Source organism: Anopheles aquasalis, chromosome 3, assembly GCF_943734665.1.
Source record: "Anopheles aquasalis chromosome 3, idAnoAquaMG_Q_19, whole genome shotgun sequence".
Classification (NCBI taxonomy): domain Eukaryota; kingdom Metazoa; phylum Arthropoda; class Insecta; order Diptera; family Culicidae; genus Anopheles; species Anopheles aquasalis.
Window position 1 is genome coordinate 22,024,096 of NC_064878.1, and position 25,000 is coordinate 22,049,095.

At 47.7% G+C, this 25,000-nt stretch overlaps 3 protein-coding genes across 7 annotated transcripts in view; 1 reads left to right on the top strand and 2 right to left on the bottom strand.

Annotated features, from left to right (window-relative positions):
* The window catches only part of LOC126577385 (DENN domain-containing protein 5B), a 26,016-nt gene extending 12,672 nt beyond the window's left edge, over positions 1-13,344 (bottom strand). For all 4 annotated transcript variants that reach the window (XM_050238972.1, XM_050238970.1, XM_050238971.1 and 1 more), the window contains exon 1: positions 11,841-13,344. In XM_050238972.1, coding sequence (XP_050094929.1) covers positions 11,841-12,108 — 268 coding nt within the window. In that variant the 5' untranslated portion in view covers positions 12,109-13,344. The remainder of the gene's footprint in view (positions 1-11,840) is intronic.
* A 691-nt stretch (positions 13,345-14,035) lies between these two features.
* On the top strand, positions 14,036-15,333 carry LOC126577407 (glycerol-3-phosphate phosphatase-like). 2 transcript variants are annotated; one of them, XM_050239017.1, is made up of 3 exons: positions 14,036-14,096; positions 14,170-14,442; positions 14,526-15,333. In XM_050239017.1, the coding sequence occupies exons 1-3, from the start codon at positions 14,076-14,078 to the stop codon at positions 15,186-15,188; spliced, it is 957 nt and encodes a 318-aa protein (XP_050094974.1). In that variant the 5' UTR covers positions 14,036-14,075; the 3' UTR covers positions 15,189-15,333. The 2 variants fall into 2 exon arrangements, with proteins under 2 accessions (XP_050094974.1, XP_050094975.1); XM_050239018.1 differs by having other exon boundaries at positions 14,073-14,084.
* A 4,535-nt stretch (positions 15,334-19,868) lies between these two features.
* The window catches only part of LOC126577395 (gamma-aminobutyric acid receptor alpha-like), a 47,544-nt gene continuing 42,412 nt past the window's right edge, over positions 19,869-25,000 (bottom strand). Inside the window, exons 9-10 of the mRNA XM_050238997.1 lie at positions 21,188-21,329; positions 19,869-21,115 (exon numbers count right to left, since the gene is read on the bottom strand). Of these exons, the coding sequence (XP_050094954.1) occupies positions 20,227-21,115; positions 21,188-21,329 (1,031 nt within the window). The 3' untranslated portion in view covers positions 19,869-20,226. The remainder of the gene's footprint in view (positions 21,116-21,187; positions 21,330-25,000) is intronic.

Here is a 25,000-nt window from a genome sequence, read left to right on the forward strand (position 1 = left end):
GGGCACATGATTTCAGTTTTAATTACTTCAACGGAGGTGAAACAGTAATTTGAAACCTTCTTGCACGGTTTCCAACTTTTGTCGACGATGGCGCCAACCTGAGGACCACCGTACTGTTTCAAACGATCGGCGGTATCGGTGTCGACGGGCACGGCTGTCGATAAATAACGAAACAGCGCGTTTTCACTTTCGAAGGTGCCGTTGCTCGGTGAAGCGAAGCGCTGACGAGAGACTCGACGACGACTTCGAGTACAGACCTCGAAGTGCTGAATTAATGCCTTTATAGTACCTTCCAACACCCCGGGTGCGATTGGTCGGATCTACAAGGTTACAGATTTGCTTTGGAAGAACCAACTAGCCACTCGCACATGGGCGCCGAGGATCACGAAAGGCAGACCAAAGGGGTATTAACTCTAACCGACTTGGTGGTGGTAGTGAGTGAGGAAGCAACTAAACACTAGGCACCACCAGTAGTAGTAGAAGTAGTAATAGAGCGACGCTCGACGCACTCGAGCGATAAAGTTGAAGAGCGGTGCACTTCCTTCCGTGTCCAACGAGGAGTAGAGGAGTTTTGTGCGTGGCTACAGTACAGGAAAAAAAAGTAACACTCACTAATTGACGTCTAATCGCTGTACAAAGCGCAACCGCTAGTTAGTTCGCTTTCCACTTCCGGCGCCGTGGAGGGGAAAAAGGGAAAATTCATTTCCCCACAACACCTTTGCAGCCCTCAAGATATGCATTTTCGCCCAAGTCCAAGACCATGAACGACTGCTGGCGCAAGGTCGACGTACGGTCGTCTATGAGTCACTCCAAATCGACTTAAAGAGCCGACTTGTACGTCACATCGGGCCGGAGAACGATGGGGAGAAAGTGCGAAGCATTCTAATTTATGGTTCTCGATGTCCACACACAGAACCTTGAACGTTGGGCCGGGAATTAGTTCTAGGCACGCGAGCGAAGGTAGCTGAACTCCCAGCCACTTCAGTCTAGGACCAATCAATTCGGCGGCTTCCGTACTAGGTCGGCTTTCGGTGGCGGTAGAATTATTGAGTACCGTAAACTCATTCCCTGAGTCATTAACTAATTAATCATACGCAGGAGGCGGGTTAGCTTGGTTGCCCAATTCTGAGCCCCGGGCCCTTTCAAGTCGAACCTAGAGAGCTTGTCCTGTGGAGTTTATTAATTCAATTTGATTAATATTCATCCAACTGACTAATGCATCACCAGAAGAACTTCACTGATGTGTAACGGAGCTTCTAGCTCCCTTCTATCAACTTATTCAAGCCAACGCTTAGAAGGTATTGGTGTAGACCTTCGGTGACGACGGTGACCTCAGCATAAATCAACCACGGGCGAGTGCAATGTTCCCTAACGGCCTCCAAAAAACTTCTTCACTGTTTTGAAGGTAACGCCGGTGGGAAGTGAACCGTGTCAAGCTGGCAAATCAATTCCCGGAGAACAGAACATATGTGTATTCCCACGCATATGCCACTGGTTGCTAGCGCTCAGGGAGTTCTGGTGTTACGACGCGACTCACAGCAAAACCTTTGCGGCAGCCATTCCATGGATCAGTTCAGGAGTTTCGTCTGGAACATCCCACAAGAGAATCGAATGACGCTCAGTGTAGAGGAGGCTTAAATTGGTCGCAAAAGGCTAGAAAGCTTTAGATCAATATTAGAAGCAGCGTCGCAAGCGTCACGAATGAGTGAAATCCTAAAATCCACTTCCATAAATCACACATCAACGGTTCCCCCCTCCCCGTTTGTGGATGGATTTTTCGCGCGATTTCATCGACCGCAAACACACTTGAATCAGTTCTCTATATCCCACCACCAACCACCAGCTATTGATATGCCGTCAAATTGCAGTTTACGCGACGAAATCACCGAATGGTGGACGCCCTCTTCTCTCCTCTTCCCCATTCACCTTCAGCTGGATAGCCAAACGCGTTCGCGCCTCGAGCGTGAAAAATTGGAAATCAATCTCTTCGTGCCGAATGCACGAATGGTGTGCTTTTTTGTGTGATCGCGAAATCGTAATGCCATCCCGCTGCTGGCTAAACGATACCGTCGTTTGGGCGGCCAATGATGATGATGGATCTAAAATCCGTCGATCCAAAAGTCGGTCGAGTGATGTGATCTTCGTGATCACGTGTGCTCACCTTCTAGTGGAGCATGGGAACTGGGTGAATAAGATGACGAGAGGAAGCCTTTTTGGGTGAAATTTTTGGACTGGATCTCGTCTCGTGACTGGTGGTGGATAAGGCAAGAGAAAGGCGCGCTCGCTAGTAGCTACTGGGGGAAATGGCGAAATTGAAACCATCGGTGTATGGCGGGTGGGTTAGCACCCACTAAGACGTTTAGCGGCTCTATTTTTTTGGTTTTCTACGAGGTCGAGGAATCTGAACAAATTTTCATAAATGGCCCAATGCAGCTCGCTACTTTGAAAAAGATTTGAACACATAATCTGTACACTCTTTGCCAGGTAGCCTCACCGAGATTTATTACAGAACTGTTGATATTTTTTTTAACAATTATGTAAAAATCGTTTTTGTACGCAAAATTGTAATAAACATCCCTTTTTCAACTTCAAAAATTTACTAAAAATCGAAAAATTAGTAATTCAATAAAAACTCAACGGATCTAAATAGCTAAACATTTAGTCTATCAAATGAATATCAGTCTGTATCTTTCAGATGATCAAGTACGAGACTACAATGTCCTAAATTTGATTGAAGTTGTTGGATGAAGTTTTTAATAAATCTTCACCAAAATATAACCAACTATTCTTGAAAAGTTTTAGTTTAGTATGACATTCACTTGAGAAAAATAAGTTGAATCGTTTCTTTACAAAAAAGCGCCAAAAATGAGCCACTTTTGGCCTCCTTTAAGCTTCTTTTCTCTTTTAAACTAAAGATGACATCCAATGAGCCTCGCAACAAGGTAAACACCATCGTCACCTTTCATAATCAACTACCGGGCCGGCACCGAGTGGAACTGGACATGGAGTGCACAATCGTAATGCGAGACCGGTGCATAAAAAAAACATTGCAAAGACCGATCAGTCAAACGTGTGCACAACTGCAGTTCATTAGCTTCACAACTTTCTCCTCGACCGTGGCGACCGTCGACTCGACAGTAACACCTTCACCGGAATCGCAAATGTCGACGGACGTAGCAGCGGCGACAATAACAGCAATGTACTTCCGAATTACTTCCGACTTCCCGTAAAGCGTACGAAAAAAGGAAAGGGAAGGCGTTTTTGCCACTTCCGCACCACAACGATTCCCTTCTTCGAGTGCATTGGACTGCTGCTGCTGCTGCTGCTGCTGCTGCTGCTGCTGCTGCTGCTGCTGCTGCTGCTGCTGCTGCTGGACTGAATCGGTTCCGGTGGTGGCAGCAGCAGCAGCAGCAACACTTTCTTCGTTCCCGCGCTCGAAACCAGGGTCGTCGTGGTTTGTGTCTTTCGCTCGTTTCGTGGGATACTTTTTTGGGAGAAATTCATACCTCACACCCCCGCTAATGCTTCTCTTTCCTCGCTGGATGGTGTACATGAAGATCATTATGCGTCTGGTAAACGCGAAAGAAGCGAACAATGCGACGGAATGCAGCACAATAAGACAATAAGGCACACGCTCACTTTTGCGCATTTTCGGAGAAACTTTGCTTCTGCTCCCCCAACAAAAAAAAAACCTCCAAACCCCTTGGCCTTGGGGATCAGTTGAAACAAGGGAATTCACCCCTTGAGGCTATGAAAAAAAAACATCCCCAGAAGGGACCACAAGTCGGGCACGGTTCTTCTTTCTGGGTGCAGTTTAAAGGGTTTCCCACCCTGCATAAGAAGCTGGCGGCCTCATTCACGCTGCGCACGGACATTCCTTGTGCAGCAGAGCACCCCAACGGCACACCCGAAGGAGGTAACAACCTATAAAGGCTTCTGCTGCTGCCGCATTGCCACATGACAGCGACGACCGTGGCACCGTTGGTCGTCCGCAAATCGGCACATCGGATGAGTGAAAGTTTGGACCAAGAAGGGTCGATGGCGGTGGGTGGTTGGAGGAGACCCATCTTCGGCAAAAGGTGAAATCGAAAGTGAAATCGAAATTTCAAACATCGACCATCGACCAGGTGGTAGCTGGCTGTTGGGTGGTGGTGCTGGTGCTGGTGGTGGGCAATGTTCAAGGTCGATACCTTAAAAACATTTTCCAGGGGGCGCGCGCACTCGATGGCATGCGCAGTTCCATCCAAGCGGCGAGCAGCACACCTGGAGCAGCACACAACGGCCAACCGGGCTTCTCCGGAGCGAACGAAGAAACTGGGGCTTTCCACTGAGCTGCAGGTTAATGATTTTGGGTGGAAAAAAATCACTTTACTGGCTCCCCCAGACAGTGGACACGTAGGTCCTATAAATCTGACCGGTAACGAGCTAAACAAAATATTGTTTTTATTACGGGAGTCACCTTTCGCTAAGTAATTGGAAATCGCGCCAGCAAACAATACAGTAATGAGCTCATTAATATGTTTTTGTTGTTTTTTATGCTCCAATTATAGTCTTTAATAAAATTAGTATAGGGCCATTTCGTTTTAATTCCAAATAATTACTGGTATTCGGTTGTTAAATAATAATACTTAAGTAAGATCTTCCTAGGATACTTGAAGAATTAAACCGAGCTCTTTAGCTGCACAAGGATGATGAAAAACATTCCCAACGATATCATTCCAAAAAATATCACAAATTAGTAATCGAGTTTACGATAAATGTGGCTAAAAACAGTGGCTTTTATGCCCAGATATGCAACTAAAAAGCCGGTACTATCAGAAGATTATTAGAATACAGCTCGATTTGGGTCAGGACTAGTTTTGATGGACAACTGACGTTTCCTAAAACGATACTATTGCTACAGAGTAGAAGCTATATTGTTAGAAAAACTTATTAACCGAAGACCGGAAGCCTTCTACTGAAGTCATAAGAACAAAATCATAGAAATATGTATGCTTTCCAGTAACGATGAGGCTTATCATAATTGTGCTTGTTGCTAATGTCATGGTTTGGGGTTTATCTGTGTCTTCTTATTTGCCAGAAGTGAGCTGTTTTGCTTCAACACTCAATAATTATTTATTGTCGGCACTAGATCATCTGATATAGCAAGATCAACGATTTGCAGAACGATACGATTTTTTTTTTAAATATATTTCCACATTTTCCGAAAATTTTAAAGATATAAAAATTACTGCCATCACAAGCATAATTGTACAACACAGGTATAACTTTCAAAGCAACACTCTACCGAAAACATGTTCAAGATCCGTTGATCCTAACCAGCTGCCAGTGTTATGTAAGTATCAGCAACACCAAACATATCCAGCGTGCGAACTGATTCCATCAATCGCAAACACTGAACCTTTTCCACTTCACCGACCACCGCTTGGCCGGTTTTTTTTAACAATTGTTAATCAAATGAAACTAATAACTCCATCACTATTGGATACCGAACGCCGCATAGCATGGCACGAATTGCGATTGAAGTCCCCAATACTTCCACCTCCCCTCCCGAGAAGATATCAGACCCCGCCCGGGCCGCCCAAATGCCTCTATTTCTCAACATAAATCGAAGCTGGTATGGAGGAATGGGGCGCGAACCATAAAACAGCCGTCGCAACACAGACTTACATCAGACCATCACGCTGCCAGCAGAGTCGCCTCGTCAGCACCATCGGAACACTTGGGAGGGAGCAGCACTAGAGAGACCGCGGTACCGAATACTCTACCGAACGGCGAACGCGCTTTTCTGTTCAATTTTTATGAGAATTTGTGCACCGAAGACGCATCATCGTTGCACCACGCATTGCTACATCGCAACGAGCGTCGTCTTGAGCGCACGACACACATGCCACACGCTGGCCGTCACGTGGTCAATCAAGGTTCAGGCGGTTCAGCGATTGCGCTCAACCAACACGAAAGGTAAACAGCAAATCGGCCCGAAACGTCCCACGGGATCCATCAAACCACCTTCCGGCATAGTTCTCTCAAATATAGGCCAAGAAAGAAGCAGTTTCAACCAACAAAATCTGTACCAAATGGATTGTACCCCGGGCTGGTACGCTTTGCAACTGAATAATGGATGTTTCGACACTTTCGACTTGTGCCTAGCTGGGAACACCAGTCACCGGAATCTACGTCGATCTACTTCGATCGGAGTGACCCGGGATGATGGCTTCCGTACCCGGAGGGAACCATTTTATTCCGTTGGTTTCGGGAAGGCATCGCAACCCATTCCCCTTACCGACAGCGCGGGGGGAGGAGGTTTTATGGTCTCAGATGTAGTAAAGCATAGCCCAAGGGCCGTCCGGAATGGAATGAACGGAACAGTTCAGTTTCTCCACCGGCATTGCGTTCCATTACGTCCCAAGACGGCAGCAGATGGGGTCGGCAACGCAAAAACAATATTATTGTTTGCACGGCAGCCCTTTTCCTGCGTTCTGCGTGGTAGATGATGGCTTAATGGTTGCATGGCTGATGGTGGTTCGGGCAAAGGTTTCGTTCGTTAGATAGTAGTACCACCATCACCGTAAATATATTGAGAGGATACGTTTACTTCCACAAACAATCGTTTAGCTGAAACATGTGCGCGTTACATTCAAGCTCGGGGTCGTAAAACTTTAAATTTGAGTAAGGAAAAGGTAACCATCTGAAACCACAAGCTACAATAAGATCATGAAACTATCATAAAAAGGACAAGGTAATAAATCCGTCTAAAGAAAAATTGTAGCAAACAAAGGTGTGTGAAAGTAAAAATCATTGGTTGTTAAAGTTAACACATCAAATAATTAAGACGATTACCACAAATAATTAAAAGTTACAGTGCAATAAAACATAGGTAGGTACATTGCAGATAAAGAAGAATATGAAATAGTAGAGTCAAACCTATAAATGAATATCTGCCAACAAACAGAGTAACGAACACTTCGCAAGCGCGTCTGCAACATTAAAAATCGGTATAAACGAACCATTCCATAATGGCTCGTTCGAACATAAATAAAACATCTCCGCGCCACATAACAGCCTCATAACGGACCCTTAAATTGAGTATATCGCCCCCTTTGTGCCAACTGCAACTTCGTCATCGTACCAGCAAGACACTTGACTCATAACTCCAACTCCGAGTGTCCCGGTGTCCGAGCGCTGTCTGGGACGATTTATCAAAACTTGGAGCAAGACAAACACTTTCGGAAATCTATTTCCGATCATGATCCCCTCCCCCGGGGGGCCAATACACCGTAAGGATGCATTTCACCAGACGAATCCGATGCACATTCGACGAAAATCCCTCTGCGGCCACACACAGCTCTAAAGCTTCACAAATCGTCTTCACACCGGCATGGGCACGGGGCAGGAGCACACGATTTTCGACAAACAATGTTCGCTTGAACAAAGCAGCGACATACAAAAATCAATACTTGGCCAGTTGCCGACCGGGTGGGGTACCGGGCGCCATTGTGTCTGCCTGGTGGTTATCACCATCTGCGTCCACAGCATCCACAGCATTCCCACTTTTCGTCAGCATGGTGTGTAGCGAAGAAGTTTTCGGTTGAAGTCGAGCGTTGATACAAAGGGCATTCATGGAGTTTTGGGATGAGCTGACGGCCAGTTGGAGGAAGAACCTGGAACGCGCCATTACTTGCTGCATTACTGCTGCTCTAATGGAAAAGAAGGAGCTCGCTATGGAGGAGTGCTGCGATGACTCAGTCACAGGTCTGCAGCTCGGGGTTCTATTCTTATGCCAGTATGTTTCTCAGTTTTCCTGTTCTGTTTTGTTGGTCCCTCGTTTACCCAGACTGATAACACAGACGTATATTGAGGAGTGCGATGAAGCGGAGGGGCTTGGTTGATTCATAACGACGCCGTTTATTACCGGCGCGTTGTAGGCGATATCTTGGAAAGTACTTTCATCGGTAAATATTTAATGTTTTTTTTTTAGAGTTCATCCGGGGTTGCACAATTTATAGACGAACTTCTAGAACTTATTTGAAGGCAAACTACGCCAATGGTTCGCCTACAAGGCGCGCCAACTGAGCTGCTAGTGTGCCAATACTGGAACTAAACGAATTTCTGGAAGTTCTGAAGGACACAATCGACTATCTAATGGCCCCTAATGGTTCCACGTATAACGACGCTAGTCCAAAAATACAACAGTAACTGTCGCATCACAATAATAAATTGACGTTATCGCTGGATCTTTGCTATGCTGTCCGTCTATGTCGTCTTCATGCAGCTATCAGCAACGTCGCTGTCGACGACGACGACATTCCAGCAACCTCGTCCTCGCCATCCCGTCACGGATTGCGATCTGTCGATCGATTTCACTTTTCACCGATGCTCGCGCGCTCGTTGCCACTAATGGTGGGGCCACCGTACAATCGGCAAGAGAATCGCGAATCTCACTCGCCAGGCACGTTGTGTTGCGTGTGAATCCAGCTGCCTGTGTCCTGTCCTCTGTCTGGGAGCTCTGTTGCATCACCAAAGGGGCACGAACCCCCCCTTTCCCCACCGCCACCAAGCGCATTAACTGATAAGGTCAAAGGCATTTGGGGAATTAAAGGGTTTGCATTTCAAAACACAACTGAAAGACCGCTGTAAGTGCATCAACGCCTCTTCGTCGAGTGGGGGATTTGCCATAAACGTGCCGTGGCGTGCATAATGTGTCGCTGGGCCGCGATACCAAACAAGTGGCATTGGCAAGACCGGGACCACGACCAACTCCAAGTCATGCAACACAAATGGCAACAAATGCGCCATCGAAGGGATGTGCACGAGCCGGGTTGGCATTTGTTTTCCACTTCGGATGCCAAGCGTAGTATACCGCTAGAGAGAAGTGATTGAACCAAGGGTGGGTGGTTGGATGGTGAGGGGGAGGTTAGGCCCCTCTATTTATCAACAGTACAACCACGCACTTGCTGCCACGGTGTCTCGAAGACGTCACGGCGCATTACGGGCGAGCTCAAAACACCACCAACGACACAGTCAGTTACCGATGGTTATCACCGATGTAATTGTGATTATAGCAGCATCTCCCAGGCACAGAGACAGGGAGAGAGAGAGAAAGAGGAAACGAAAGGATAGTAGAGAGAGGGAGAGATGCATAGATAATGCTATAATTAAACGAACGGCCCCCCGGCCGCCCGCTGCCTGGCACGAGCTTTTGAATGAAGGTTCTTCACTGACACCAGCGGCTGGTCGACGGCACAAAAATAGGAACCGATTGTTTCCCAACCACCACCACCAACCGCCACGCAGTGTGCACCATGTGGCGCCACGCAACCCACGCACGCTCTCAACCCTTGCTTCATCCCTCGCTCGCAGCAGCGGGCGTGAGTTCAACATACTGCGCGATTCTGCGGAACGGCACAGGCTCAGATCGTCTCTGCATGGGTTTGTCCAGCCTTGGGCCGCCAACGCGAGCAACGTGCCGCGATTCTACCGCCGAGAGGGGAGGTTGGTCAATCCAAGGGGTTCACGGCTGGTTCCCAGCGGCAAATGATGACGACGACGGACGACGTCAACAGGGCACGATGAACTGCAGGAGGCCGTACCACGCGCCCAAGGGTGTTGACGAAGGGATGGAAATAACAACCAACCATCTATCCATCCATCAAGCCCGTCCCCATTGCGGTCGGTGTGGTCAAACGTGCCCGGGGGCGGCAGGAAGAGACAAGTAATGGTCCTTTTTGGTAATATTGAAATTTGTTACGCGCGCTGAGTTGTACAACTCACGATCGTCGTTTTTGGATGAAGCGTGAAGCGATCCGCTATTTCGACAAACACACCGTAACAAGTGTAACAAGTGCAGCTGGTGTAAAAGCAACAAGAGTACTACCCCGGCGGGAGGGGGCAGAAATAATTGCTCGACACAATTGCCGACACCTGGCAAAGACGGGCAGCAGCTAAGCAATGGCTAAGCGTGAGACTAAACCGTCAAACAACTCATTGGCGATGAAGAGTTCAAAGGGGAGAAATGTGGCACTCTAAACATCTGCGAACTTTCTACAATTAACATTTACGAAAATAATAAAATCGCGTTGATTAGGCAGATGATTTAGAGTATCGGACTTAAAAAGTGTACGAAACCAGCTAACAATTTTTAACTTTTAATCTCAAATCGTACTTGAAATGCTTGACCAAAATTGTTTTGATGTGGAATATTGGTATTTTTTTTTTAATTTTAGCTTCTAAACCGATTCTGCCGATGTAAATGTTGATCATTCTACAGCAGGAATGATCTTTGCTAAAGATATTGTACTGAATGTCTTTTAAAATCGCCCCTTGCGTAACGGTTTACCAGCATATTCCTAGTAGATAATGAATTCTGTATATTTTGTAATGTGTCAACGATGTTCCAATCATGATTTTTAAAAGAGAGACTATTTAGCGTTTTAGAAAGGTAATTGCGATCATCGGACTTTAACTTAATCGTTCAGTTAAGAAAGAAACAAAAACGAGGCTTTCGCAAGCGAAGGTACAACAATTTGGTGATGGAGATAGGAATAAGAAATTGATCTAAATACCCTAATGATCTCCTTTATGGCATGTTTCATCTAACGTTACCTAGATGTTTTAATAAACACGTCAAGTGGCTAAGGAATAGAACAATTTGATGCAAAGTATTACCAATTACATTATTTGTTTTCATACTTTGAGTATCTTCCTAAAAAAAAACACAAATAATCGATTACCCATTTCATTGAGAAATGAAACCAACCTTAGAAGAGTTACATAGCAAAATGGGCTGTAGACTGTTATTGTTTCCTTTGCGGCAATGTGACGCATCCGGCAAAACAGTTCATTGCGCCTTCATGCTACGTTGAGGCGATCGTACCGTCACCGCACAAAAGTGCAAACAGGCGTGTGTCAAGCAAACAAAATACACAATCCAACCGCGACCGGTGTGGCCAATTCTATGTTTACCAACTCCAGAGCAAACCCCAAAGCATGACGAACGCAACGCCACTCCCCACGGACGGACGTCAACAGTTGAAATCAGAGACGAAACGAACCGCAAAATTCCCAGCAAATTCAGCGAACCGATCGAAAAGGAAATGATCGCGAAGCGCGTCCCTGTTCTGGTGCATCGGACGCATAAAGACTTCAACACTGTGGGCAAGCAAGCAAGGGCCTTGCACTTAACTCAATTGGCGCGACTTATGGACAGCTTCCTGCCCTCGCGACCCTTATGAGGGTTCGGGAAAAGGGTGGCCACACTAGTGCGTGTGCGAGCCGCCGTCCCGTAACAGCGGCCAGCCGGACAGCAACACCGCCCAAGAGCCACCGAAGTGGACCAAGTCAATTGGCATTAATTGACGGCAATTGAGTGTGGCGTCTTGTATGCTGCCGGGGGGGGGGGGGGGGGGGGGTTTCCGGCGTTGCTGCGGACAGGGCCGACGATGGCGAGCAGCCGGTTTGAAGATGCAATGGCCGGACACTCCAAGAGACCACTGTCTGTCGATGGCCGGAGCGTCCCGTATCGTATCGTGCGATCACGTTTCACATTCACGACATTGTGTGCCGGAGAGGGTTGCGCTTGTTTTTGTCGAGATAGGCCACAGTTCCGCCGCTCTAACTTGTGGTGGTACCCGCAATGCAGCGCGGCGCCTGCAACGCTGGTGGCGGTCACGTACTACGGAGCACGACATTGCGCACGTTGTCTCAATATTATCTGTTTTTTTTTCTTCCAAAATTAAATCTAAAAATACTTCCAATCAGATTCGGGCTCATTAAATACTTTTGCCCGTGCTACCGGACTGGAAACGAAATCCAAGTAGGTCAGACGGGAAATCTCAACTCACCAGCGAAGAGGTCCGGTTCGAGCCCGGAATCCAGGTCCAGCCCACAGATGACGAAGTAGTCGGCGAAACGGGTAAACTGCTGCTGCACACTGTCGTTCTGGCCGACGCGTGCTGGATTGCCACCGGTGCCGGTCAGCGAGGGCGTATCCGTGGAACCACCACTGCCCGGTTCGGACACCGGACGGCCTCCGGTGGATCCGGTGGTGGACCGCCCAACAACCTCTTCGGGCCCTCCAGCACCGTGGATTCCATTCGATTTGTCGCTCATCACGTGCACACGGGATTAAAGGGTCGCTTCCTCACTTCCTTCACTTTCCTCCTCCCCCTCTACTTTCACTCACGGCACAGCACCAGGACAGGACCGGCGGCTGGCTGTACCAACCACTTGAACACGCGAATGCGAAATTTGGGCAGCGAAGCAAACTCGAAGACGGAAATTCCAATGCTTGCTTGATGGATTCCTCCTCTTCGACACCTTCCTTGATGCTGGCACACTACACACTCTCAAACGACGAAACACAAACACATGATGGCGATGATGATGCTGGTGGATGCTGCTTCCGTGGCGGAGGAGACAGCACCGCGGACGCCACCGACCGATTGGCGCCTGGGAACGGATGCTTTCGCGAAGGTGCGCTGCTGATGCTGCTGCTGCGTAAACAACATTATGCTGGGCCTCACCACCGCGCCACGACAGCAGACAAAACAACCCTTTTTCTTTTTACTCTTCTCTTCTTATTCTTCTTCGTCACTTTTTTTACACTTGTTTGACCTTCCGACACGACGACGTGTGTCCACGATCAAAACATAGTAGCCGCTTCTTCTCTATGCGCTTTTCTCCTTCTTCTACGACCAAACGCCAGCTGAGGGGCTCCAGCACAGCACAGATCACAACAGGAACGCCCCCGAAGGAAAAACGACAGATTTTTGGGCCTATTCGTCGTCAACACACCGAGAATTGCGTCGAGATTGGCAATCGATTGCGACCCCTGTTCTCCCTTCTCGCTCGTTCTCCCTCTCTCGCTTCGTATCTTTTTTCTCTACTTTCTCTCACTCAGCATCCCACGGTGGTGCTTCATTTTTGACGACGTTTGGCCTTCACCCTTGGCAACGGGACCGTACCACCAACACCACCCACGGCACACCGCCCTCCACAGTAGGGGGGGGAGCTATCTTTTTTCTTCTTCCTACTCCTACTCTAGGCGTAGTTTTCACTTCGTTCTACTCCACCACACGACGATATTTCAATTATCTAATGCACGCTTTCCGCTGTTAAATGCGCTGGAACCTCACCCCCAGGAACCGTGATTTTTCCGTGATCCGTGTGTGGTTGGCGACGACGACCTCTTGGTCACGATCCGCGGATCCTGCTGCTGTTGCGGTCAATTCTGCCGTTTTTCACACGCTGGGATTTTTCCCTCGGAGTCGAGGGACGCACCTTTTGCCTCGCACCAAGTGTTTATACGGGAACACGGTCAGTGCACGGACAGCGCAGGACACGGGAAGCGACCTGCACCGTGGAGAGACAAAGAAAAATTGCCCAAGAGGCCAGTCCCAGCTGGCCATGTACCGATGCGAAAACTGACGGCTACACGTGCCGCGATTGTCGCGCGATGATTTTTGTTTGTTTACACCTGCACGCAACTGCATGCGTTTTGAAAATTAGGAATATCCGATTTAAATTTCAATTTTAATTCAGTGCAACTACAAAAAATAACGTAAAAAGCATTCAGTTTTTTTTTCTAAATTCAATTTGCAATCGTTTCCCTATCTTTAAAATTATGCATATTCACGTGGCATGAAAACATGCATTAGTTTAGTGGAAATATTTGTTATTATTTTCCTTCACAAACGTGCATGCGTTTTCATCTTATGAATCCTTGAGTCATATTGCATCCGAAAATAACATACGAAACGAATACGCATGCGTTGCGTGAAAGTTGTAACCACAGCCTAACTGGAATTATTTATTCACTGTTAGACGAAGCCGACGATAATTGGAACACGATCATAAATTTCAATAACATCATTTTTAACATTTCCATCACCCCAATTACAGTGAGCTCACCTGTGACGCAGCTACACGCACGTAGCGCGATTGTCGCGAAGGCAAAACATAGATATTTGACAGCAAGAAGACATCGCGCGCTCGTGCAGCCGTCGCTTACATTGTTTACCTTTTTTCTTCTTGTTATTGTTATTTGTTTTCAAAGTCCTTGTTCCTGCTGCTAGTTGATGACCTTCGTAAGATCGATTGTAATTTCAACTACCATTTTCGGGCAAATCTGGCGAGCTAATAACGATGCTCACGCTTGTTTCCTGATTTCAGCGCTCCATTTGCAGAATGTCCAAATACTCCGGCACCAATCTGGCATCGCTGACACCGGCAGATGTGAAGCTGTGGCTCGATTCGTTCGACACCGTGCTAACCGACTGTGACGGTGTGATCTGGGTGGAAAACAACCCCCTGCCTGGAGCAACTGACGTGGTCAATCGGTTCCTTTCCACCGGCAAAAAGCTGTTCTTCGTCACTAACAACTCCACCAAAACTCGACCCGAGTTCGTGGAGAAAGCCACCAAGTTGGGTTTCAACGTTACGATTGTACGTGTTCGCCCGGGTGTGGTGCGTCCCGGAAACGTCTGTTTCTATAACTCACGTGGCGCTCTCTTTTTCTTCCCGGACAGGAAAATATTATCTCCACAGCGTACCTGGCCGCACAGTACCTGAAGAATTTGAGCTTCACGAAAACCGTGTACGTTATCGGTTCGTCCGGTATCACGAAGGAGCTCGATGCCGTCGGTATCCGGCACATTGGTACCGGGCCGGACACACTGACCGGTACGCTGGCAGAGGCAGTGTCCGGGTTCGTACCCGATCCGGACGTCGGTGCAGTGATTGTGGGATTCGATGAGCATTTCAGTTTTATGAAGATGTTGAAAGCCGCCTCTTACCTCAACAATCCCGACGTCATTTTTATCGCTACGAACACGGACGAACGGTTTCCAACGCCGGATCGCGTCATTCCCGGCACGGGGAGCATTGTGCAAGCCGTGATCACGTGCGCCGAGCGTCAACCGATCGTGATGGGCAAACCGAATGCACACATTTGCGAGATCATCCGCAAGGAGTACGACGTAGATCCTGGCCGAACGCTCATGATTGGCGATCGCTGCAATACCGACATATTGTTGGGAAAGAATTGTGACTTTCAGACGCTGCTCGTCGAAACGGGTATCCATAATGCAACCGATGTGCAAAAGTTTGCCACCTCCGACGATCCGGCAATTAGGGCGCTCGTTCCAGACGTGTACCTGGCCAAGCTGGGTGATTTGTTGGCGTACATGTAAATACATTGGGCCCGCGGGGAGACGTTATTCGCATAGCGAACATTGAAAATTGTAAAACAATTATCGGTCTGGCGATCCACTCTTCCGATTGGTGCATAAAACAGAACAAAACGTCCAATAAATGCACAATGACGATTGTAAATTACGAGTTTTGTTTTTCTATGCATGCTGCTGCCTTGCAGCTCAGAAACTATCAATGACATGACATTTGTGGGGTTCTGTTCAAGAAAAAACGTGTTAGAAATCGGGACGCGCACAAGATCCTCGTACTTCGGAACATATTTTGTGTTTTTCACTTTATTAGACGCCGTCGATTGCTAAATGACGGTAGTAACACGTTTGTCTAAGTGAAAGGGTTCTATTGATGATATATGTTGGAGTATATTGTGGCTATCGTGCGTGTAATGAGCGATTTATGGTTTGAACCCAATAAGCATCGCATGTTGAACAAGACCATTCGTAGTATGAAGAGAATGAAACAGTTACGGAACTTAACTGAACGATTGAACGTAGACCGAATTTTTGTGAAGGACTGACTCTGGGAAAACTGTCTCAGAGTCGTGTCCGCCTTATAACAAGAAAGAGAGGTGAAGACATACAACCTTGTCGTACAACAAGCGGTTGCATAGAGCATCGTTTTGCTAATTCGTCTAATGGCATCACAAATTGATTTTTAAAATAGCTACAGAACCTATGCTTTACGTTTTTCCTCCAGATCGGCTGAAACAAGATCTATCACAAGGCTTTGGCGCAATCCGATAGCTCTTTATCCGAAATATGATGGAAAATCAGAATTGTTCTATGCTTCTCTATATGTAAGTATGCAGAGTAGTTAACATACTTGACAATCATAGCCTATCCGTTGTGATTGGGCAGTATACGATAAGAAGTAACGGAAACTCGATTTGTTAGCAACAACAAGAAAACGACTTTGGGGAAATTTCGTCGATCTTCGATGATTCCGTTCCCATGACGATCCCTTAGTTGGAAAAACACTTTCCATTCGGATGTACTACTACGCTAAACAAAACGCATTCTCCGGCTTAATCGTTTCAACTACTTCCGACACACATCCAACATCGTTTACTGTTTAACCGTGTGGCCAGTGTTTTGTCTCTTGCCCTTTGCTAACACTAACTCCTTTTAATCATGCCTCATGCTAACAACTGCCCTTCAGCGAACATTGTGACGAACAACGTTTGCCATGTGACGGAACCGGAAATTGACCAGAAACATTTGTCTTTGCTACCATCGCATTGGTGTCCGCCCGGCTGATGGATTGCGGGTTTTTCAATTCGTCCTAAGTAAGCGCATCTGGTCCCACGAGCACGTATGCTTACCTAGTTTGGCCATATGCCACCGAATCTATCTCTGCTCAATCTGACTTCAGCCAGCAAGATATTGGCCAAGATGCACAATACACTACACTACGTTACGCTACACTACGCTAACGATTTGCATGTCTGCTTTGCGTTACCATGGCCCTGGGAGTTTGCCTACTCCTATTCTGCCTGGCCTAATTTGCTGCTTCTTCTGTGCAATTCAATCGCATGCCCTGCCTGGTGGACTAGCCCCCTAAAGCATTTATCCTGTCTTTTGATGCGGCTGAGGAATTCGCTCACTGCGCGAAAGATACAAACACCAATAGAACACGTTGATGGCGAGGAACAGCAGTGGAAAGAAGATGCGCGAGGCACGATCAATCTTGGACACCGAGTTGAACCGAGGCGCTCTTTTCCTCCGTCGCCGGCTACGGTGTACGTTGGGCGCTGCAGAGATTGGTGTAGATGGTGCATCGATAGTGATGTGTTGCTGGGCGCGCCGTGCCGTGCCACTGCCACTGGTTCGTCGTCGATGTTTACCGCCGAACGAAGTGGTTGCCATATCCACGACACCTGATGCAGCTACCGCCGATAGCGGGGTGGCCATGAGCGTGGACGAGGTAGTGGCGGTGATGGTGGCACTGGTAGTTCGGTAGCCTCCACCAATGGTCGACGGTGAGACGTCATCAACGGATCCCCCGAAGCAGGACACTTCCGTCCAGGATGGTTTCGGGGATTTCCGTACCATTGGAAAGGAGCAGACTGATAGGGGGATCACCTCGATGTACCGTGAGTCCCCACTGGCATCGCCGTCCCGTCGAGCTGCGCCACTGATGGAAGTTATGGCCGAGCAGCGCTTGCCGTGGCGCAGGGAGGTTGTGGTTCCGTTCGGCTCCGACGGATCCGGCTCGCTATCATCCTCGTCATCCGAGCTTGAGGTGAGTTCTTCTACACTGAAGTAACACTCACCGGAACCGTACTTGGTAAAGTAGTGTACGATCGCGAACTGGATGATCGTGGCGAAGATGAACGCAAACGAGAGGAACACGAAAAAGTCGAGCGCCGTCGGGTAAGGAACTTTCGGTAAGTCCGTGCGCGCCTCCAGCCCAAGGAACGTCATCGTCAGGACGGTAGTGATGCCGAGTGAAACGCTAAAACGATAGGAGAGCAGAAGCTGAGCTTCGGTAGCGGTAGGATGATGGTTCTAGCTTAGTGCCACTTACCGATCGGCCGTCGCCTCGCGGTTTAACCAGAAGGATACCCACGATAGAACGACGAGCAACACGCACGGTCCGTACACTTGGATCAGGAAGTTGCCCATATGACGCTGAAGATGGAAGCTTACCAGCAGCATCGAGTACTCCGCTGTAAAGAAAGGCAAATCAAAATCAACTTTCAATCTCATCACGTATGCATTGACTACCCTTGGGCCCCGCGCTCGATCACAACCAATCCCTCCGATATTCCAAATAAACCCTTTTGCTGTTCTAGAGAATGCTGTTCCATTTTCGATTCACAAAATATGCTCCCCTCTCTAAACGATAACATGAATGTAAAGTTAGGAAGACTGGCTCCATTACCGGGTCGCTCGCTGGCACCTTATTTGAATAGTTGATTCTCCGCCGCACGAGGATGATACAGGACGACAGGATAAGGACTCATGAGAGGATTCATTTTTGAATGTACCACAAGCAACTTAACGCAAGGACGTTGGATGTTTTAAAGAGCGCCAAAGACACCATTATGAGAGCGGATGGACCGTTTCACGAAAATGTTACAGGACAGACAACGATTTACGCTCATTGTGAGGGATGAACTGTTGAATAAGCACCAATGAAGTAATCCAGAGAAAGGTGCCTTTGCAATATAGGATTACACCAATTCACGATGATACACAAGATCGTTTCTGGATGTCCAAAAACTTGATGGAATCCAGTGGCACGGAACATGTAAACCGTCAAACACCTACAAGAAACATCAAATAAATCAACGCACTGACACAGACTTCTGTAAATTCGGATACTTTGCCAAGGATTGTTCTTCGATCGCAAAGGGAAGGCTGTGTTGAAATGCAGTTAACCTCTGTACATGGTGCCCCGTTCGTCAACAAAGAAACAGCGTCCCGGAGGCTTCTACTCTTGAGGGCTGCAGCTAGTATGAGGAGAGGTTGAGTTGATTGTAGATGTGTTCCGATTCGAAGAGCACCAATGCACCATCAATTAAACACTATCAGCAAGATTAGCTTTCCCTGTGTTCTACACACGAAGTAACCGGCCTTTGTTTATCAACTGCGATCGCACTCAGCACCGCGATGCAATTCTTATCCATGACATGACATTTGTAGGGTTCTGTTCAAGAAAAAACTTGTTAGAAATCGGGACGCGCGCAAGAGCCATGTGCTTTGTGGACATATTTTGTGTTTTTCACTTTATTAGACGCCGTCGATTGCTAAATGACGGTAGTAACACGTTTGTCCAAGTGAAAGGGTTCATTTGATGATATATGGTGGAGTATATTGTGGCTATCGTGCGTGTTATGAGCGATTTATGGTTTGAGCCCAATAAGCATCGCATGTTGAACAAGACCATTCGTGGTATGAACAGAATGAAACAGTTCAGAACTTAACTCAAATATAAATATCGGTTCAATTTTTGTGAAGGACTGACTCTGGGAAAACTGTCTCGGAGTCGTGTCCGCCTAATAACAAGAAAGAGGGGGGTGAAGACTTACATCCTTGTCGTACAACAAGCGGTTGCATAGAGCATCGTTTTGCTAATTAGAATTCGTCTAATAGCATCAAAAATTGATTTTCAAAATAGCTGCAGAACCTACGCTTTACGTTTTCCCTCCAGATCGGCTGAAACAAGATCATTGGCTTTGGCGCAATACGATTGCTCTTTATCCGAAATATGATGGAAAATCAGAATTGTTCTATGCTTCTCTATATGTAAGTATGCAGAGTAGTTAACATACTTGACAATCATAGCCTATCCGTTGTGATTGGGCAGTATACGATAAGAAGTAACGGAAACTCGATTTGTTAGCAACAACAAGAAAACGAGTGTGAGAAAATTTCGCCGATCTTCGATGATTCCGTTCCCATGGCGATCCCTTAGTTGGAAAAACACTTTCCATTCGGATGTACTACTACGCTAAACAAAACGCATTCTCCGGCTTAATCGTTTCAACTACTTCCGACACACATCCAACATCGTTTACTGTTTAACCGTGTGGCCAGTGTTTTGTCTCTTGCCCTTTGCTAACACTAACTCCTTTTAATCATGCCTCATGCTAACAACTGCCCTTCAGCGAACATTGTGACGAACAACATTTGCCATGTGACGGAACCGGAAATTGACCAGAAACATTTGTCTTTGCTACCATCGCATTGGTGTCCGCCCGGCTGATGGATTGCGGGTTTTTCAATTCGTCCTAAGTAAGCGCATCTGGTCCCACGAGCACGTATGCTTACCTAGTTTGGCCATATGCCACCGAATCTATCTCTGCTCAATCTGACTTCAGCCAGCAAGATATTGGCCAAGATGCACAATACACTACACTACGTTACGCTACACTACGCTAACGATTTGCATGTCTGCTTTGCGTTACCATGGCCCTGGGAGTTTGCCTACTCCTATTCTGCCTGGCCTAATTTGCTGCTTCTTCTGTGCGATTCAATCGCATGCCCTGCCTGGTGGACTAGCCCCCTAAAGCATTTATCCTGTCTTTTGATGCGGCTGAGGAATTCGCTCACTGCGCGAAAGATACAAACACCAATAGAACACGTTGATGGCGAGGAACAGCAGTGGAAAGAAGATGCGCGAGGCACGATCAATCTTGGACACCGAGTTGAACCGAGGCGCTCTTTTCCTCCGTCGCCGGCTACGGTGTACGTTGGGCGCTGCAGAGATTGGTGTAGATGGTGCATCGATAGTGATGTGTTGCTGGGCGCGCCGTGCCGTGCCACTGCCACTGGTTCGTCGTCGATGTTTACCGCCGAACGAAGTGGTTGCCATATCCACGACACCTGATGCAGCTACCGCCGATAGCGGGGTGGCCATGAGCGTGGACGAGGTAGTGGCGGTGATGGTGGCACTGGTAGTTCGGTAGCCTCCACCAATGGTCGACGGTGAGATGTCATCAACGGATCCCCCGAAGCAGGACACTTCCGTCCAGGATGGTTTCGGGGACTTCCGTACCAGTGGAAAGGAGCAGACTGATAGGGGGATCACCTCGATGTACCGTGAGTCCCCACTGGCATCGCCGTCCCGTCGAGCTGCGCCACTGATGGAAGTTATGGCCGAGCAGCGCTTGCCGTGGCGCAGGGAGGTTGTGGCTCCGTTCGGCTCCGACGGATCCGGCTCGCTATCATCCTCGTCATCCGAGCTTGAGGTGAGTTCCTCTACACTGAAGTAACACTCACCGGAACCGTACTTGGTAAAGTAGTGTACGATCGCGAACTGGATGATCGTGGCGAAGATGAACGCAAACGAGAGGAACACGAAAAAGTCGAGCGCCGTCGGGTAAGGAACTTTCGGTAAGTCCGTGCGCGCCTCCAGCCCAAGGAACGTCATCGTCAGGACGGTAGTGATGCCGAGTGAAACGCTAAAACGATAGGAGAGCAGAAGCTGAGCTTCGGTAGCGGTAGGATGATGGTTCTAGCTTAGTGCCACTTACCGATCGGCCGTCGCCTCGCGGTTTAACCAGAAGGATACCCACGATAGAACGACGAGCAACACGCACGGTCCGTACACTTGGATCAGGAAGTTGCCCATATGACGCTGAAGATGGAAGCTTACCAGCAGCATCGAGTACTCCGCTGTAAAGAAAGGCAAATCAAAATCAACTTTCAATCTCATCACGTATGCATTGACTACCCTTGGGCCCCGCGCTCGATCACAACCAATCCCTCCGATATTCCAAATAAACCCTTTTGCTGTTCTAGAGAATGCTGTTCCATTTTCGATTCACAAAATATGCTCCCCTCTCTAAACGATAACATGAATGTAAAGTTAGGAAGACTGGCTCCATTACCGGGTCGCTCGCTGGCACCTTATTTGAATAGTTGATTCTCCGCCGCACGAGGATGATACAGGACGACAGGATAAGGACTCATGAGAGGATTCATTTTTGAATGTACCACAAGCAACTTAACGCAAGGACGTTGGATGTTTTAAAGAGCGCCAAAGACACCATTATGAGAGCGGATGGACCGTTTCACGAAAATGTTACAGGACAGACAACGATTTACGCTCATTGTGAGGGATGAACTGTTGAATAAGCACCAATGAAGTAATCCAGAGAAAGGTGCCTTTGCAATATAGGATTACACCAATTCACGATGATACACAAGATCGTTTCTGGATGTCCAAAAACTTGATGGAATCCAGTGGCACGGAACATGTAAACCGTCAAACACCTACAAGAAACATCAAATAAATCAACGCACTGACACAGACTTCTGTAAATTCGGATACTTTGCCAAGGATTGTTCTTCGATCGCAAAGGGAAGGCTGTGTTGAAATGCAGTTAACCTCTGTACATGGTGCCCCGTTCGTCAACAAAGAAACAGCGTCCCGGAGGCTTCTACTCTTGAGGGCTGCAGCTAGTATGAGGAGAGGTTGAGTTGATTGTAGATGTGTTCCGATTCGAAGAGCACCAATGCACCATCAATTAAACACTATCAGCAAGATTAGCTTTCCCTGTGTTCTACACACGAAGTAACCGGCCTTTGTTTATCAACTGCGATCGCACTCAGCACCGCGATGCAATTCTTATCCATGACATGACATTTGTAGGGTTCTGTTCAAGAAAAAACTTGTTAGAAATCGGGACGCGCGCAAGAGCCATGTGCTTTGTGGACATATTTTGTGTTTTTCACTTTATTAGACGCCGTCGATTGCTAAATGACGGTAGTAACACGTTTGTCCAAGTGAAAGGGTTCATTTGATGATATATGGTGGAGTATATTGTGGCTATCGTGCGTGTAATGAGCGATTTATGGTTTGAACCCAATAAGCATCGCATGTTGAACAAGACCATTCGTGGTATGAAGAGAATGAAACAGTTGTGGAATGATAAAACTAAGACACTAAGGATAATTTTTGTGAAGGACTGACTCTGGGAAAACTGTCTCGGAGTCGTGTCCGCCTAAACGCAAGAAAGAAGGGTCGGATAGAGAAGGATTATATTAAAGCGACTATTAACATAGCTGCAGAACCTATGCTTTACGTGATTCCCCCGGATCGACCGAAACATTGTTCGGGCAAGATCATTACCAATCGTGTGGTGTCTTGGTTGCTGGCGCAATTTTTCCAATTCGATCTTGCTCTCGACTTGGGGACGCTACACTCGTTTAACTTTGTTCCAAGTACGAAATACTCTGCTGGATGCCATACGGTTCGATTGTCGCATTAAGACACTTGCATGCCACGAATAAACGAAACAAAAAGGCTTCATATGAATGAAGAACGCAATACGGTCCCGTGTCAACTACGGACTGGATTTGATGAACTGCGCAGAGGGGAATAACCAGCAGGAACCATAACATGCCAAGAATAGAATCCCGTTTGCTTTATCGGATACCAATGTGCTTCATAAGGAGTGTTCAGGCAAAAAAAAACATCTCCATTCTTTCCGTCCACAAGTGGCGAGGGGGGGAAAAAACATGAAAATGCATTTCCACGCAATTCGAATGAAGAAATCGAGGACCAATTATGCGCCAGCACCGCACCAACGACACGCTGGACGTCCAGCATTAAATATCCGTCGGCGATAGCTGACGAGACCACTTCACATCGAGGGAAAGCAGAAAAAGGAGAGTAAAACGCCAACCATTATACCCCGAGTCCCACGGTAGCAAAATCGGCGTTCGGCGTGAGTTCCATTATCCTTCCCGCGTAAAGCCATAAGACCGCAGCGAGCGATCAGCTGCTGGTACGGTCGCAAAATTGTATCTCGCGTTTTGTGTCTGCAAACGGCGAAGGAGAAGCAACCAGATGCTATGATCGCATTACCGGTCGAAGTGGGAACCACCACGCAATACGCTGACGCTCGCCGAAATTGATTCCTAACGAGATTTATCCCTTTACACGACTGCCACCGGTTGGCGGCGCGTCCGCCGCTGCCTCCACCGCCAAGGTAAAGCCACGACGACGACGACGACGGTGAAACAATCGTCGTCCAAACAATCAACCTCCAAAAAAAAAAAAGAAAAGGAAAACCACCAACACCCACTTGTATCAACATAGCCGGTCGTGCGGGAGGACGACGGGGGGAGCGGGGATTGGTACCTTGGCGCAAACGGAAAGCAAACGACAGGATGGCAAATTGAATCAAGTCGCATCGGTCGCGAGCTCCGCGTCTCGTGGCGTATCATGGTTTGGTGGCTATTATGCTAAGCTATCAAAACACTGATACGGTTTCGAGGCGCCCGCATTTCCTCCCTCCGCCCCGAGAAAGGATAATAGTTTTTCCGCTTCCGCGGTTTGCGTTCTCAAGGTTCCCAGGTATCCGGGGCGGACAATTACACATCCTGGAATACATCTGGACCTTCGCCTTAGACAATTCGCTTTCCAGAGCGTGTAAGCGTATAAAGGTGCCACGGGCAAATGTTCTAATCACTTCTCATTCCCGCCAGTGGGGCATTTAAAATAAGAAAAAGAAAAAACGGACAAACTCACGAGGATCTCCTGTCTCGGTTGCCCGTATGCCCTTTTGGGATTAGACCGGAACCGGATCCACAAATGCACCCCCTAGTGTGGCTGGATTGTGCGGACTAACCGCTTCAGCGGGATGGTTCCAGGCTTCCAGCTCCACCACGTGCCACAATTATGCAAGAACGGGGTACGTACAACCTCGGTAAACTCATCGAGAGTGCTTTCTGCTGACACTGCACCCGGGTTGCGGGCGGTTTAACGTTCTTCCTTTTTTTTTACTTTCCTTTCCATTTTTTTTTGTTGTAAAACATCCATCCGCTCGAGGGGTTCGAGGCATCCAAAATGCATCCTTTGAGCCGTTGCCTTCACCAGTGCGCGTGTACGTGCGAGGACGAGGGTCTTGGGTAAGCGATTTTAGCCGCTCGTGAGCATGATGAATATGAATGAGTTTGGGAGTTTCTAGATGCGCCGGAAACACCACCCTGGTCCTGAAGGTGCGGAGGTAAACGCTTGTAAGCGATTACGGTGGCAATGGCGGCTGCGTGTGGCTGTGTGTGGTGCTAATCTTGACTCAATTTAATTGTTTAAGCAGCAGTTCCGAACCAGTGGCTGAACTGGTAAGGTGTGGTGGTAAGGTAACCGGCGTGGTTCAGTGGAGTTCCTTTGGATTGCATTGAACACGATTTGCTAATCCGAATAGCAAACTCCCATCAAACTTTGTACTCATCGGAAACGCTCGTCTTCTGCAATCCAATCATGTTCCGAGAGTGATAGGATCTGCAAATCATATTTTAAAGTCTGTTAGATTTTCGATAATATAGACCCAGGCTAT

Bases quoted from the DNA above. Each gene is read 5' to 3' on its own strand.
- LOC126577407 (XM_050239017.1), top strand. From the start codon at position 14,076: ATGACCTTCGTAAGATCGATT. The intron at 14,097-14,169 runs GTAATTTCAACT...TCCTGATTTCAG, and splicing joins TGACCTTCGTAAGATCGATT to CGCTCCATTTGCAGAATGTC. The intron at 14,443-14,525 runs GTACGTGTTCGC...CTTCCCGGACAG, and splicing joins TGGGTTTCAACGTTACGATT to GAAAATATTATCTCCACAGC.